Source organism: Mastomys coucha, unplaced genomic scaffold (genome assembly GCF_008632895.1).
Source record: "Mastomys coucha isolate ucsf_1 unplaced genomic scaffold, UCSF_Mcou_1 pScaffold15, whole genome shotgun sequence".
NCBI lineage: Eukaryota > Metazoa > Chordata > Mammalia > Rodentia > Muridae > Mastomys > Mastomys coucha.
Genome location: NW_022196897.1, coordinates 156,560,368 through 156,577,903, shown reverse-complemented (window position 1 = coordinate 156,577,903; position 17,536 = coordinate 156,560,368). Strand labels below are relative to the sequence as shown.

General features: G+C 45.8%; 1 protein-coding gene across 2 annotated transcripts in view; it reads left to right on the top strand.

The window, feature by feature from the left end:
- Bcas1 (breast carcinoma amplified sequence 1) overlaps positions 1-17,536 on the top strand; it is a 79,134-nt gene that overhangs the window by 31,449 nt on the left and 30,149 nt on the right. The window contains exons 3-6 of one of the 2 annotated variants that reach the window (XM_031372874.1): positions 2,131-2,286; positions 2,880-2,924; positions 5,891-6,025; positions 12,370-12,579. In XM_031372874.1, coding sequence (XP_031228734.1) covers positions 2,131-2,286; positions 2,880-2,924; positions 5,891-6,025; positions 12,370-12,579 — 546 coding nt within the window. The remainder of the gene's footprint in view (positions 1-2,130; positions 2,287-2,879; positions 2,925-5,890; positions 6,026-12,369; positions 12,580-17,536) is intronic. The other variant, XM_031372875.1, reaches the window with a different exon arrangement.

Sequence of the window (17,536 nt, the reverse complement as noted above, 5' to 3'; positions counted from 1 at the left end):
GGTTGGGGCTAGGGTCGGGGCTAGGGTCGGGGCTAGGGGCGGAGCTAGCCCTTAACAGTTCATACTCTCTTGGAGCACGCCCCCATTAACATTAGGCAGCTTACAACAGCCTGGAACTCCACCTCCAGGTGATCTGACACGTGACCCTCTTCTGTCCACTATGGGCAACTGCACTCATATGCACATATTCATACACACACACATACCCACACAGACATGCACACACATGCACACACACGGACATATACATATGTGAATGTTCACAAATGTGCATACACACGTACACGCACACAGACATGGACATACACACATGTGCAAGCTCACAAACATATGCACACACATACACACACATGTACATGCACACAGATGGACATATACACGTGCATGCTCACAAACATGCATACACACACATGCACATACATACATACATACATGCATACACATGCACACACACATACCTAATTTTTTATTCACTTGCTGCCCCCTTCAAGGTCATCCCCTCCCACAATCCTTCCCTTATTCCCTTCTCTTTCTCCTCTGCATGGAGAACCCCCCTCCAGTATCCTCCTACCTTGGCATATCAAGTCTCTGTGAGGCTAGGTGCTTCCTCCCACTGAGGTCAGACAAGGCAGCTCAGTTAGGGAAAGGTATTCCACAGACAGGCAAGAGCTTTAGGGACAGCCCCCACTCTAGTTGTTGGGGACCCACATGAAGACCAAGCTGCCCATCTACTACATATGTGCAGGGAGGGGGACCTAGGTTCAGCCCCTGCATGCTCTTTGGTTGGTGGTTCAGTCTCTGAGAGTCCCAAGGGTCCAGATTAGTTGACTGTTGGTCTTCCTGTGGAGTTTCTATTCTCTTCAGGACACCCAGTCCTTCTCCCTATTCTTCCATAAGAGTCCCTGAGCTCTGTCCACTGTATGGCTGTGGGTCTCTGCATCCATTTGAGTCAGCTTCTGGGTGGAGCCTCTCAGAGGACAACCATGCTAGGTCTGCAAGCATAAGAGAGTATCATTGATAGTGTCAGGGATTAAATCTTGCCATGGGAGAGGTATCTAGTTGGGCCTGTTATTGGTTGTCTGTTCCTTCAGTCTCTGCTCCATCCTCCGTCCCTCAACCTCTTGTAAACAGGACAAATTTTGGGTATGACCTAACTTTTAAAACATCCTAAAAGAAGATGTGGAGAATGAATGAGAATTACCTCCAAGCACCGAGAGGGGCAGAAGATTCCAGAGCCAGGAAGTTGGAAATAATTTGTAGTATGGTGTGTTTGAGAAACTCTAAGAAAACAAGCCAGAAAGAACAGAGAGAGAGAGAGGGAGACAGAGACAGAGAGACAGAGACAGAGACAGAGAGAGAGAGAAAGAGGAATCAGAGAGAGGCCCAGCAGGCCTGACACTAGGGAGGCCATGTCAGAGTTGGGGCTGACTCCAAAGTCATGGGAGTCATGGGAGGGAGCGGAGGCTGGTGAGACATGAGGCATAAATCTGCGGGGTGAACAAGGATGCTGGGGAACTAGTAAACCAGGCAAAAGTTGTGGCCATTGTGGTGCAGAATGATGACAGGGTCTTGGCTACAGGTCATTGTGAGGATGGAACAAGGAAGGGACTCCGTTCCCAACTGCTTTCCAGGAGCCAACCACTCTACACCCAAAGCTGAGCAGTTACTGGGAAATGATTTGTTGTTATTGTTATTGTTATTGTTATTGTTACTGTTACTGTTGTTGACAAGATTTGACTGTGTGGGGATTGTGGGAAAATCCCACAGAGCCATCTCTGGCCTAACATACAGATCCTCAGACACGGAGACTGCAAAGATGGAAAAACGTTAGCTTCGCTGACACCCTCCTTGCAAACTTGAGAGAAAAGGGGTTTTGTTTTGGATATGTTATGCTACTCAGTTTGTTACCCTCTGGCCCCAAACAACGTCCCGCCTACCAACTGTGATGAATGTGCTAGGGGAGGGGGAAGGGAGGAGAGAGAAGGGCTCTCATAAGTTCCCGATTGTCCTGCCTCGCAGTGGGCAGAGAGCTATGGGTGGAATTAGGGGATAAGGAAGAGAGGGGTGGATACTAAGAGGGAGAGTCCACATCCAAGGAGCTGCAACTGTGAAAGTCTGTTCTGTTCCCAGGACATAGTCGACAGTGAGGAGAGAGGACAAGAAGTTGGCACTCTGAGTTATTCTGTCCCTGGGGATCCAGAGGTGCCAGGGACCACGAAGGAGGACCCCCAGGTGGTAGACGCCACAGAGAATAGTAGCCCCATCATGAGCTTCTTCAAGACACTAGTAAGTAGTGGTCACTGATTTCTTCCCCAATCTCATTGTCCTGTGCCCATATCTACTTCTGAGAATCGAGCAGACTTAATGTCGTGGTACCAAGATTGTCACGGGGTCATTAGGCAAGGTTCCTTCTAAGGGAATGGCATTCATCTGGCTGACAGTGACAGAGGTTGAGAGTGGGAAACCATGACAAGAGCAGGGGGTCGGGGGATCCTAGCTGTGGGATGTGAGCTCTGCTGGGATGGGATCCATCAGTAACGGGGCCCCAATTCGTTTGCATCATATGCAAATATCACTCTGATTTCAGAAGGTAAAATGGGGAAAGAGTCACAGGATGTGGCACAGGTTCTGTGTTTGGATGAACAGAACGTAGGTTAGCTCTGAGTGTGGTTAAACTCTTGGTGGCTAAGTAAGACCTAATACATTATAGAATACAATAGTAATGTGAGATGCTCGGTCTGTACTCAGCTGAAGGTGCTCTTTAGATCCCACCTTTCAGAGTGATAAACTAGTCCACCCTGAGAAGTCTGTCTGAATTACATAAAAGTTATCAGCAAGAGATATCTTTTTCTAACATCTACATTTCTCAAACTTTTCAGGTTTCGCCCAACAAAACTGAAACAAAGAAGGAGCCAGAAGACATGGTAGGCACCCTGAAGCGTCTATATGTCAGTGTTTATGCAGAGAATTGGTTTCTGTTTGTGTGTGTGTGTTGGATGATATACGTACCATGAGTAGTATGTGTTACTATGTGCACATACATGAATCTACTTAGAAATCCAGCAGCGCTGATGGATTGTCCTTAAAGGGTTTTAGGTTATGACTGTTTGCTTAGGTTCTGTAGTGCCTCGGGACTGGATCCAGGGTCTCTTGTCTGAAAGGCAAGCCCGCTACCCACTTAGCTACCCTGCCCTGGTTAATGGTGTTTTAGTAAAAATTGTAGTTGTACGGGCATAGTGGCACATGCCTTTAATCCCAGCACTTGGGAGGCAGAGGCAGAGGCAGAGGCAGGTGGATCTCTGAGTTTGAGGTCAGCCTAGTCTACATAGTGAGTTCCAGGACAGCCAGAGTTACACAGAGAAACCATCTTGAAAAGGGGGAAAATCAGTAAGATGGTTGAAAGATGAAAGACTAGTCCTGGCTAAAGAATGTCATAATACCCAATCGTCAAATATACTAGAGACACACATTACTCCTGACTATACCATTGGCGTCTTTTTCCCCATTGTGTTTAGAAAAGAAAATGAGGAAATATAGTTTTGTTTTGATTTTTTTGTTTTTGTTTGTTTGGCTGGTTTTGTTTGGTTTTTGCGACTTTCCCTGAAGTGGAAGCTCTGTATCTGGGGGTGTTCGTATGTTTTCCAGTTTCGCACTACTGCAGAACAGTGTTGAATTGAAATAGTTGCCCCTGGATGCCTGTGGTGAGAGGCCAGGTGGAGTCAGGACCCTGCGGAGCCTGGAGGTTTGCAGCCTACAAGTGCAGTCGTAAACTTGGGCTGAAATAACCATCTTTTGGATGCTTTTCCTTCCACGTGGCAGGGCTGGTAGCCTGTACTAGAACATGTAGTTTAAATTCCATGGAAACAGGGAGGCAGTTTAAGCTGGAGAGAGATAAGTATCCAGATGAGGTGCTTTGGTGGAGACAGGGAAGCAGTAAATGGCTTAACCAACCTCCCCCCCCCAGCCTTCCCCCCAGCACCCCCCCCAAGTCTACTGAGTTAAGCTGTAGCAGGGGTGGAGGGAGGGAGTACCCTTTATTTAACTCTGGAAAGCTTGCGATTGAGATCCAAGACTTCAACATGGTGGCTGTGTGATCCTAACTTATCTGAACCCAAATCACCACCTCTGTAAAGCTGGCCCAGTTAAGATTCTGTCACCTCTGTAAAGCTGGCCCAGTTAAGATCCTGTCACCTCTGTAAAGCTAGCCCAGTTAAGATCCTGTCACCTCTGTAAAGCTGGCCCTAGTTTAGATCCTGTCTACCAGATGCAGGGTTGAGGGAAGATGTCACTATGCCTTGCAAACTATAGCGTTCTGTTCGAACATAGTCAACCTTATTTCCAAAATCACATACTGGATTGACTGATTCTTCTGGAATGTTCTTCTCCCATTGAAAAATGGATTCCTTAAAAGTACTCGGTTGCCATGAGGCAGCTAGGGACAAACTCAATGAATGGTTGGGCCAAAATGTTTCTCTTTTGTTTCCGTGTTTTTCAGTCCTTGGAACTCCATACTCAGCACACTGGGCTGTCAGCTGTGGAGGATGTGGGTGGTTGGATGGCTTCCCAAGTGACCTGATGCTCTCTTTGTTTAGCTGGTCCATGTGCCAAGACGCATCCAGAATGCAGATGTGGTCCCCACAGAGCATACCTTGATGATAAAGTCTCATTGTCCCACCCAGAGGGCTGAGAAGTCCCTATTGGAAGCCTGAATTTTAGATGAGGGTTGTGAGGACAGGTTGTTTGTGACGCCCAGGGGCCAGCCTCTCCTGTTCTATATTTGTCTTTGGGGCATCTTTATCTTCTAAAGCTCCCAAAGTGCTGTTGAAAAATCTCCACCTCTGTGCCATTCCACCCTGAGTCATTTCTATATATAATTTAAATATATTATATTATGTATAATTATATATTATATGATTATATATTATTTCTATATATTTATTATATATGTAGGGGGGTGTTTTGGCTACATGTATGTGAATGCACCACATACATGCAGTGCCCATGGAGGTCAAAAGAGGCCATCTGCTCCCCTGGAACAGGAGCCGTAGAAGTTATGCGCTCCATGTGGGTGCTCGGAACTGAACCTGGTCCTCTGGAAGAGCAGCCGGTGCTCTTATCTACTGAGCCATCTCTCCAACCACCTGGGTGATTGCTAAAGTCCTGCATGTTTCCTGAAAAGCCTCAGAGCATTTGTAACTTGAGTCAACAGTTTGTAGGGATTGAAGCTGAGTTCTTATCCCCTCCCATTTTGGCTCAATGAATCAGTTCACACCAGAAACGTCCCTTTGCCTGGAAAATCTGCCCACGCAGAAGTCACTCGAAATGTTTGTGGGTGACAATATTTCCGTGAAGGTTCAAACACAGATTCAAAGAAAATCCGTTTGGGGATGAAAGTCATTTAGTGGTAACATTTAGCCAAGAAAACAAAATCAAGACAAAAAGTATCTCTTGTCAGCAGCTGGTTTGGTTTCTTTTCGGTTTACATACTTAAAGCTGTTAGTCAAGATTACAGTGTTATCTTTTTTGGTTGTGATTATGTTTCATATGCTACTTTAAGTCATGTGGTCATAGCTCAAAATGTTATCCTCTTGAGTAAATAGGAATAAGGGGGTTGTTTTGGATTGGAGGATGTGTTGTTCTGAGATATGTTGATTTGGATCACTTACATAGGCGACCCTGTTAAAAACCATTGTGTGCCTGAGATCTCTGAATATACCGTTTAGTGGGTTGTTTTTGAGAACTTTAAAAAGGTAAGTATTCCCATGATGCCTTGCAGTTGGGAGATGTGAGTGACACACCAGTAACTAATTGTCACAGTGTCTGAATATACAGAAGAGACATGTGGGTTTGTTTAAAAGCGAATCTCTAAGCTGTGCCTGATGTTATCCAGAAGGCAACCAAGGCAGACAGTGTCTGTGATGGACATGCTGGCCAGAAGATGTCGGAGACGCAGGCTAAAAGCAAGAAGAAGCGCCTGGACAGCCCCAGGCTAGGACTCTCCTTTAGAAAGTTCTTTAGGCACAAGGTCTGTATCTTCTGATAGTAGGAGGGAAAAGGACCCTGTTCTTCACTCTCATGCCTAGGATCCAGTGCCTACCAGCTCCTGTCAGGAGATCCCAAGCCTTGGGTGACTGTGATCAGTGAGAGGGAATTGAAGATGCTGAGGCCTGAAATTTGGGCATTTAAGTCCCCATAGCTATAAAGACTGGCTCCTTCCAAGTGTGGAGCAGGGTTCTGAAATTCTCATCCAGTGTTTCCCAAATGTCAGTCGTTGGCATACCTTCATCAACTTTACTTAAACATACTATTAATCACTTGATATTTCTATACTAAAATTGACTATTTCTATTTATATGTGCCTTAAAAAAAAAAAAAAGCTCCATGTTGCACTATATGAGGAAACCCAGAATCATTTTTCCTAACAGGAAAATGACCATTAATGTGGCTTATTAAAAGTAACATTCGAGCTCGTCTCTGCAGAGCTTCGACTCCAGTGTCCTCCAGGCTTTGCGTAGGAAGGCACTGGCCGTGGAGATTATTAGAGTTATCTCACCAGCAGACTGTTCTGCAGAATGTCATTAAATGATTGGAAAGTCAGAAAAGGGAAAGGATGCTATTGAGTTTTGCTTCGAATCTTGATTGTAGAATTATGGTATGTCACCCACTCTTTGGGAAATTCTCTTCTAACCTCAGGATAGCAATATTACCTTTCTGTCATCTACCTCACCTGCTCCCTCTGTTGACTGAGTTCATACTGAGCCCACATAGATGCCAGCCAAGCCCAGGAAAGCAGTGAGTGAAGGCAGAGCTGATGACATTGTGTGAGACGGAGGATTGGAAGAGCTTTGAAGGAAGACACAGTACATGTCTAAAACCACCGATTCAAAGGAGCTCAGAGTTGGGGCCAAATGCTTTTTTTTTTTTTTTTAAATATTAACCATTGTCCACCAAAGCTACTGAACCTGTTTAAAAAAAAAAAAATTCCAGCTCCATTTTGTGAAGTCCCAGGATTGTAATGCAAATGAAATTTTCTACAATACACCCACATTGCAGAATCTATATTTACATATGCAAATAACACAAGGCCACCTTCAGTTTCCACAAAGGCTTGTTTTGTTCCACAAGGAGAGAAAGATAGATATTGCAGTAAGAAAGAAAGGAACACTACACAGTGGTCTTAGGGTCTAGAGGGAAGGCCCAGTGGTCAGGGGCACTCACTGCTCTTTCAGAGGATCCGAGTTCAATTCCCAGTACTCACAGCGCACAGCTATCTGAAGCTGCAGCTCCAGGGCATCCAATGTCCTCTTGTGACCTTTGAGGACACTGGACTAAGATGCACTCATGCACACACACATTTTTAAAAATCATTAAAAATTAGCACAGGCCTATGGAGATAGTAGTGCATGCCTATAATTCCAGAACCTAGGAAACAGAGGCAGGAGGATCACCCCAAATTTGAAACCAGCCTGGGTTATATATCACATTCTATGATGTGCAGGGGTACACAGCAAGCCCCTGTCTCAAAACAAAAACAAAAACACAAAAAGAAAGCAAAAACAAAACAAAACAAAACAACAAAAACAACCAAAACCAAATAAATGCATAAATAAGTACATGGCTACCTAGGTATGCAGAATACAGATTAGTGGCAACTAATAGACACACTATAGGAATCTGGTCTAACTCCCACTTGGGAGTTATGTGCAGAGGGGAGGTGAGTGTTTGAGCAGTCTCTGTACACGTGTGTGACTCCCTCTACCCCACTCCCCTCTGTGCTGCATCAGGACATTCATTTCATGTGTCACCAAGTTTCACATCTCTAGCATCTTCCCACCATGACCAGCCTGCCCAAGGTCCCTCATTTCTTTTTATTTATTTTAAGACTTATTTATGTTATGTATACACTTTCGCTCTCTTCATGCATACCAGAAGAGGGCATCAGATCCCATTACAGATGGTTGTGAGCCACCATGTGGGTGCTGGGACTTGAACTCAGGACCTCTGGAAGAGCAGTCAGTGCTCTTAACCACTGAGCCATCTCCCCAGCCCAAGGTCCCTCATTTCTACTGCTTCCCAATGTCAGCGGCTCACTTGGGAAGAGGATGGAATCTGGGCCTTAAACCAGTAAAGGGGGTTCTGTCTTCTGGGATTCTCTAACCCAGACACACGAGCTTCAAGGTGGACAGGGTTGTGCCTTGACTGACATTTGATGTATTTCCCATTCAGATGTAAATTAAAATAGGGCGACAAGCCCAAATTTCTACAGTTCTCAATTATACAGCAGTTTGCTACATATAGACCATTTGGCTTTTACCTCTGTGTTGAGAACAGTTTCATTCTTCTCTTTTGATTATTCTGTTCCCCTTAGAAGGAACAATACTCCCCAGATTTACCAAGTGGCTGTCCTCTATTTCAGAAAGGGGAAACTTTCTTGAACAACTTGAAGTTAAGCCAAGTCTGGTAGTGCCTGCTTCCAACCCCCAACACTTGATCTCCCGTGGCCGCGTAACAAACCTGAGGCCAGCCTGGGCTACATATCAAGTAGCCATGACTGCAATAAGACCATTTCTTAAAAGCAAATGCATAAATAAGTTAGATTTTTAAGTTAAAAATCAAATTCGGAGGCTGGAGAGAAGGAGCAATAGTTAAGGATACTTGCTGTCTTTGAAAGGAGAGTTTGGCTACCAGCACACCCACATCAGGCCATTTATAACTGCCTGCAACTCCAGGTCCAGAGGATCTGATGCCTGCTTCTGGCTTCTGTGTGTACCCCCTCACACCTGCACATGCACATACCTACACATATACAAAGGCATACACATATACATTTTAAAATGTATTGTGCTGGCTGGTCTTATGCCAGCTTGACACACAAAGTAGAGTTATGTGAAAGGAGGAACCTCGACCGAGAAAATGCCTCTGTAAGATCTGACTGTGGGCACTTTCTTAGTGACTGATATGGGAGGGCCCAGCCATCCCTGGGCTGGTGCTCCCGGGTTCTAGAAGAAAGCAGGCTGAGCAAGCCAGGAGGAGCAAGCCAGTAAGCAGCACCTCTCCATGGCCTCTGCGTCAGCTCCTGCCTCCAGGTTCCTGCCCTGTTTGAGTTTCTGTTCTGACTTCCTTCTATGATGGACACCATATAAAAATGCAACCCCCCACCCAGGTTACTGTTGGAAGAAGTAAGAACATCACTTTTCCTTCCTAACCCTGAATCTTTGTCTCTTGGGGTTAGTTTAGGACAGAAGATGCTTCAGAATCAAACTTAGTCTATGTGTTTCCAATGTAGTCCATGTGTTTCCATTGTAGTCCATGTGTTTCCATTGTAGTCCATGTGTTTCCATTGTAGTCCATGTGTTTCCAATGTTCAGTGACAACACACACATATACGGAGGCCAGGCACTGCTTTAAAGGTTTGGCCACTGCCCCACTATCAGTGAGGCAGGTGCAGGTGTTTATTAGAAGCCATCCCTCGGGCCTTTTCCTTTCCACGTAGTTATTGTTTTGTGTTCATGTTCTGATGTTTGTACCTTATTGGGCCCTCCTGTGTCCCGCATCCAGAAATAAAACCAAAGGGATCACTTAGTAAGAAGATAATCCCCAGAGCCATTAGAGTCCCAAGGGTAGGGTCGTCAGATAGAATATAGCATGCACAGGGAAATTCAGACTTCAGATACACAAAAAAATAATTTTATGTTGTCATGAAATCCATTCTTTACATAGTGTCTTAGTTAGGGTTTACTGCTGTGAACAGACACCATGACCAAGGCAACTCCTATAAGGACAATATTTAATCAGGGCAGGCTCACAGGTTCAGAGGTTCAGTCCATTATCATGAAGGCTGGAACATGGCAGTGTCCAGGCAGGCATGGTGCAGGAGGAGCTGAGAGTTCTACATCTTCATCTGAAGGCTGCTATCAGGATACCAGCTTCCAGGCAGTGAGGGTATTAAAGCCCACACCCACAGTGACACCCCTACTCCAACAAGGCCACACCTATTCCAACTGGGCCACACCTTTTAATAGTACCACTCCCTGGGCCACACATATACAAACCATCACATCATAGTAACTTAAAATTATTAATAAAAAAATATTTTAGCACAAATTTAAGGATATTCCATGCAATATTCCATGGGACATATTTATACTAGAGAAGTTATTATTTGCTGGTTTGAAATTCATATTTAATGAGTCATTCCTTTTTTTTTAATTATATATATATGTGTGTGTCTGTGTGGGTATGTCACAGGTGAGTGCAGGTGCCCGAAGAATCCAGTAGAGGACATCAGGTCCCCTAGAGCTGGCCTTACAGCTGGTTCTGAGCTGCTCCACGTGGATACTGTGGTCCAAACTTAGATCCTTTGCAAGAGCAGGATGCTCTCCTAACCACTGAACTGGCTTTCCTATATTGTCATTTTTAATTGCAGTCTGGTAACCTTCTAGAACAGCCTGCTGAAACTTTTACTGTCTCCTACAGAATCCAGAAAAAGGATAGGAAATTATCTAATGGCGAAAGAATACCACGTGGGGATGGGGTGGGGGTGAGAAGGTGGGCTGGCAGGGAAGGCAGAGCAGGTGAAGCCTAATCAAGGACTGGATGAAAACGGGCCATGGCAGGATCTGGTCCTCTCCCGCTCTCTCCTGCTTTCTCCACCTGTCTCAGTTTAGAGTTAGGCAGATCGCATGCACCAGAGTCCCTGTCTGAAAATGTAAGCATTGGAAAGATGGCTTTTAAGACTCTGACCATCTAGAGTGTCTTGGTATACATCTATATGTAATCCCAGCACTTTGGAGGCTGAGGCAGGAGGATAGATGTTTCTGACCCAAGCAGAGCTACTTAAAGAGACTGTCTATCAAAAACAAAACAACCAAGAAGAATCCAGAACCAGGAATATTCTGAAATTCCCTAAATTTGTCTGAATCCCATTTTTACTGTCAGATATTTTTCTTTTAGTTAGAAATTGTCTGGGAATTTAAAGGGACCCTGTCTCAAAGTCCAGAGAGCAAAACACATGGGATGAAGATGCTTACTGTAGCGGAGTCAGCTCGCAAGAATCTGACGCTAAAACTTGAATGTCAATATTCACACATGTCTAGATGTATTTGGGCTTCGTGGGTCCTTATCCAATGATTCAGGGGAAGCAGAGACTAGGAAGTAATGGTAATTTAATGAGGGGGAAAAGGTGTATTAAACAGATATGTTGGTGCAGAGCTGTGTTCCCGGACTTGAGATGGTGTGGTAGAGGCAGGAGGGTCAGAAGTTCAAAGTCAGCCTTGGCTGTTTAGGGAGTTGAGGGTACCCTGGGCTATGTGAGGCCTTTTGGGGATTGGGAGAGAGAAGAAAAAATAGAGGTTAAAGAAAAGGAAAGCAACATGAGATACCATCAGCTGGGCTTCAGGACAGCTGAGAGGCAGGTGGGAAGGGGAGGGAGGGTGATAGGGAAGGATGAGGGCGAAGGAGCAGAACCAATGGCTGCCTTCCGAAGAGGCTCTGTGTGGGCTGTGAAGGCGGATCTAAGAGTAGGAGCGTGGTCTGTGGATGTCCACCAGCTTTCAGACTCCTTCCTGCCTTCTCCATAGCCTGGATCTCCAAAATGGGGAGTGGGAGAAAGAATCAGAAGTCCCATGGCCGACATCTTATCTCCACCCTTCCTTAGCTTCCAATTTGGCTTGGTAAGGTAATAGTATTTGTAGAAATAAACACACGCTGGCATGCAGGACCGTGTGCAGAGTCAGAATATAGCTGTGGACGGTAGGCTGGTTGAAACTATCTGGAGACCAGGGCCTTGGCAAGATCTCTCTCTCTCTCTCTCTCTCTCTCTCTCTCTCTCTCTCTCTCTCTCTCCTTCCTTCCTTCTTTTCTTTCTTTTTATATTGACTGAATGATTGTGTCTGTGTAGTGTACACAGGCACATGTAAGTCACAGTAGACATGTGGAGGTCAGAGAACAACCCTCAAGAGTCAGTTCTCTCCTGCTATGTGGGTTCTAGGTTTTGAACTCAGGTCATCAGGCCGTAGGCAAGTTTCTTTCCCTACTGAGCCAAGAGCTGGACCAGAACTCTGCTTTCTAATAACACACCGCCTCTCTCCAAAACCTATGCCCACTAGTTACTTACATAAGCACCATTACTAACAAGTCTCCCCAATTTTTCCTTCTCAAAAGGAAAATAACTGAAAATTTATTAAAAAAAAAAAAAGCTTTAACATAAAGCTACATTTGCAGTGAAAAATGTGCATAAAACAGAAAATTTGAAAGAAAAAAAAATTAACATCATGCAGGACTCCAGCCCACGCTTATATTAACAGAGAACGTTTTACTTTCCAAAGCATGAACATTTTCACTTTTCTTTTTAAAAACAAAACTTTACAGGACACTGAGAATTCACCCACTACTTCAGCCAATCTCAAGTCAGACAAAGCCAACTTCACACCCCAGGAGACCCAAGGGACCACCAAGAGTTCCAAAGGCTGCAGCCCACCAGGCCACGCGCCGCCTGTGACAACCAGCGACACAAAAGATGGTGGCAAGGAGAAGGCAGGGCCCACCTCCCTACCCCTGGGAAAGCTGTTTTGGAAGAAGGTGAGTCTGTTTGTGCGCTGTTTGCAATGGTCCTCGGGGCGGAAGTGGCTCAGGAGTTATTTCCGGTGGGCCAGCAGATGTTGACGATTCTTGGGTTATCTTCTCTGTGATTCAGCTTGTCAATGAATGGAGAGCTGCTAATGCACTCCTGGGTGGAAAGAGTCGCCGGTCTGTGCTGTACACAGGTGCTTTGTGGGGGAGAAACAGACAAACAAGCAACAGTTTCTTTCTTTGAATGGCCTGGGTCAGTGACAGAAGGCTGTGGTCTGTCGTGGTTATATTGTCCTCTGTGGTGGTCGGTAACCTGGCTTCCATAGCACACACCCTGCGTGGGGACAGAACGTTCTGTCCCCACCCCTCCCTGTCTAGATGCAACCTTCTGAGCTGACTCTTGATCCCCAGTTTAGAAAATAGGGGTGTCCACCATATCGCCAGCAGGGGCGAGGTCTGTGGTCTGCAGCAAAGGTGGAGGAGGTGCGCCGTGCACAGAAACCGTGGCTGGGCTGAAGTTTCTCATGGGTGCAGAGCAAACCCCTCTGTAACACGTTCAGAACCTGACCTCCTTCAAATTCTCCAAAAGATGAGTGAGAAGCCGGGATGGACCCGCACAGCTGGAAGCACCGATCTTGGTGGCTTCTTCAAAACCTGTGCTACTCGGCCTGCTGCACAGAGTGGTGACAATGCCAACACCACTGCCCGGTCCACTTCACTGTCGTGTAGACTCCACCTAGACCCACCTCCGAGCCACTTTCTGGTTTGCTTCTTGTTGTAGAGTTTTTCTTCTAGATACTTACCAAGACACTGGTTCTAGGCATTCAGGAACACATTGGAACATGTCAACTGAGAATTTTAGGCCTCTTTCTGCCTATACTTACTAATTTAGAAGTCTTTTGCTAGAAGTATAATGTAGACGACAATTTCTAAACGATTTACATGAACATATTGGTGTCATAGGAAATTACTCCAGTGACCCATATTTGAATATTAATGATTAAAGAATAATTATATATTCATGTATTAATGAGACATTTATGTATTATGTACATATATATTTATCACATATGGCTATATACCATATATACAAGTGCATATGATAGTTATATACATATTCAGCCAGGTATGTGGTTCATACCTTTAACCCTACCACTCAGGAGGCAGAGGCAAGAGGATCCCTGAGATTTTGAAGCTTGCCTGGTCTAATGAGTGACTTCCAGGACAGCAGGACTAAATAGGGAGACCTGGTATCAAAAAACATAAACAAAATAAAACAAACAAAAATTGTACATATATTCAAAGTAATTTGAGATCAACATAGATCTTTGCAGCCTAGAGAGATGACTCGATGGTTCAGAGCAAGTACAGCTCTTGTGGAGGACCTGGGTTCCATTCCGGTGCCCACATTGAGAGGTTCATAGTTGCCTGGAACTCCAACTCCAGAGGACCTGACACCTTTGGCTTCTTGGGCACACACACACACACACACACACACACAACTAAATCATTTTTGAAAGCAGATTATTGCTCAAGGTGAGGCCAGGTGCATTGAATTTAGAAAGGAATCCAGCAAAAAGGGAATGAATTACATAAAAAGTGGCCCTGGTGTGCCCCAAATTTGGATCCTCCAAGAAGCATACCCCAAACAGAAGAATTACACGAGTGATTTATGGGGATAGATCCATGTGGATGACAAAGGGGTGGGGAGGCTGGAAGCAAGTGTTAAGGCCACAGTGAGAGGTTGGGTGGGAGGAAGGGAAGGAGAAGGAAGGAAGAAAGAAAGGAAGGAAGAAAGGAAGGGAAGGAGGGAGGGAGGGAGGGAGGGAGGGAAGGAGGGAGAAGGAAGAAAGGAAGGAAGGAAGGAAGGAAGGAAGGAAGGAAGGAAGGAAGGAAGGAAGGAAGAGAGGGAGGTAGGGAGGGAGGGAGGATGGGCTGGGCTGGAGGACGACGGTGCTGGCAGATGCACATAGGGAAGGTTGTAGCCCAGACTGTTCATGCCGAGAGTCCCACACTGGACAGGAATATGTGACCCAAGATCCCTCTGTGCTCTCTCAGTGACAGAGTCATTAGAGAAAGCACCGTGGACTCTGTCCCTGCAGGAAGTCTGACACACCTCCCTGTCCCCACCATCTGGGCTGCTGTCTCACTGACAGAACTCTCCACTCTCCTAGGCCCACTAGGCAGGGAAGCCCCAGCAAAAGGCTAGATGCTCCCAAACACACTAGCGATGAGATGAGACATCCAGGCTTTGTGGGATGAGGATTCATAGGACGGCTGTGAGCGCAGATCAGCCGTCATGTGATCAAAATAGGCCGCCTTGCCATCACGTGATCAAAACAGGCCGTCTTGCATCTTAAAGAAACTTTAAGAGTTGAACACATTCTTTTAAACCAGAGAGCCCTTGTGGATGGAGCTGACATGGATAAGTTACGTGCTGTGTAGCTCTTTATACGGTTCTTGATGTTTTTATTATTAGATCTCTGAGAATTCTGTGCAATGCGTTCAATCGTACTCATCCTCCCGCCCCAACTCCCCCCACATCCACCCCTCCCCTACCCACCCAGCTGTACGACCTGTTTTTATTTCAAATCTATTTTGTGCCGCCCGTTTGTTCTTGGATGTGTGGCCTTCCTTTGGAGTATCTCCAACTTACCAGGGCCTACACTTTTAAAGAAAACCGACTCTCAGTCTCCCTGCAGCTGCCAATCGTACCTTGGCTAGGGTGGGACTTCCTGTTCCCCTTACCTCTCCATGTGAGTGTTTAGTCTGGCTTATAGCTCCTTGTTCTCAGTAATATACAAATCTTGCATGGGATTCTGCCAGGTTTTTGTTTTTTTTTTTTGTTTGTTTGTTTGTTCGTTTTTTAATGAGAGTGTTTACTGCTGTTAACAGGCTGGGCTACTTTTCAGATTATGCAATCAAGAGCCAGGGGCTACTGGGGGAAGCTGGGGTAATTCTGTTTTTCAGGCTTGAGTGATTCATACCAAACATTCCCTGTCGCAAAGAGGTTAAAAACATGAAAGACACCCCCCACGTGTTATTAAAATTATTAATGAAAAAGAAGTAACTTTAGTGTTTCATGCACTGTTTGGAGCATAATCATTTGCCAATCTGAAGTTCAGATTTAATGGGGTATTAAATCATTAGGCCGCTCCCTTCCAGGAAGCCTCTGGCGTCTAGTCTCTGTCTTGTTTATTCCAGTTTTAGTCTGAGCAGCTTGTGTCTTACCTTCAAAACACTACTTGCTCTTCGTTTGCACCCAAGTGAGCCTCTCTCTCAGCCGCTCGGTCCAGTTTTCCTTCTTGCCTCTGCAGCGCTCTCACAGGACATTCTGGGTAATCAGACTGTCTTTGCTCTTCCTCTGATGCTCTGACTCTATCTGGCACATCTGCTCCCTGGCCGTGGAGGGCACCAAACTATCATCATTGGTCTTCCCGGTTTCTCAGCCTTAGACTTTCCTTACGGACAGAGGAGAGGGGCGGAGGGTTGCCTACGGCTCTCATCTGCCCCTGGGTACTGAGCTGGGAGACCAGGCCAGGGGCAAGTACAGATGAAGCACAAGACCCAGACTTGGCTCCTCACAGGCAAGGTCGTGCTTTCAGAGAGGAAGAGAGACTTCCCACCCCCTCCATAGGCAGATAGGCTTATGCACAGGAGCACAGCTCACAAATGGTAGAGAGGACTTAGACGTGATGAGTGACTCTGGGGAAAGAGGAGTGCCCAGTAGGCTGCCAGGCAGGCCCCTGCTGTGGGTCATTACCACAGTTTCGATCTTCCTCAGTAGATGGTCTGTGTATTTTGAGCTCTGTGGCTGCATCTGATTTATCTGAACACAGTGGAAGAGTAGAAGCCACTCATGGCTGCTCCCTCTAGGGAAGCCCGTGGAATCTGGACTCCTGAGAAATAGTTTATCAGTAAAAGGAGTGCTATGTGGTAAAAACACTCCGTGGAGCTCACCAGCTCGGTAAGGTCATGAGGTCATTGACGCAGTTTGAGTGGTGGAGAGTAAAGACCTCAGGAAAAACAGGCTGAGGTTGATATGACCTAGAACTCTGTGTTACGAGAGTCAGTGTGGCCCTTGACTACAGAGTGAGCCATTAAGGTTCTGAGACCCGCATCACACCCTGCCTACCCTGTTCCAACTTTGGAGCCCTGAAATTGAAGCGGTGTTTACAATGTCTCCTTGTTATTGGGGTTGTTAGGGTCAGAGCCTGGGTCCTGATAACTATTAAAGCTAGGCTACCCAACCTTGATCCTTTACCAATAGTGAAAGGGGGGCTATATAATGGGGCCACATTTGGAAGAGGAACAAATAAAGAAGCTCAGTGACTCCCAACTCCATCTTTCAGGCCTGATGTATGGTTTTGGGTTACATTGAGAGCAAGAGGTGTGCATAGCTAAGTCGTCTTGACCAAGTCGTGGTCCCAACCACCAATGACTCATCAGTGTGTTAATTGCTTTGCATATGCAAATGAGTCATATGATCTCCTTGAACTGATGGATATAAACAAATCTATGTCCCACCCCCACTTGTCCTGTCTCTGTGTGGGTCTAGGAAGCTAAGACATGATCTTGTAGGTGATCGTAAATTGTTCTGGGCTCCAAGGCCACAGTGTTCAGGACGTGAGGTCTGAACTGATTTTCTCTTCCGTGGGGTATGAAACGGTGGCTGGACTGGGCCTCTTGGCCTTTCTGAATCTTTGTGTTAGCTGGATGTTTCAGTAGCTGCTGGTGGGGAGGCAGAACCTTCTGGCAAGCTTAGGAGTTTATACAAAGTTCAGAAAGATTTGGTGCTTCTTGAGTACAGTCCTAAACATACACACACACACACACACACATACACACACATACACACACACACACACACTCACTCATACACACACATACACACACATACACACATACACACACTCACACACACATACACACACATATACACACATACACACACATACACACACAC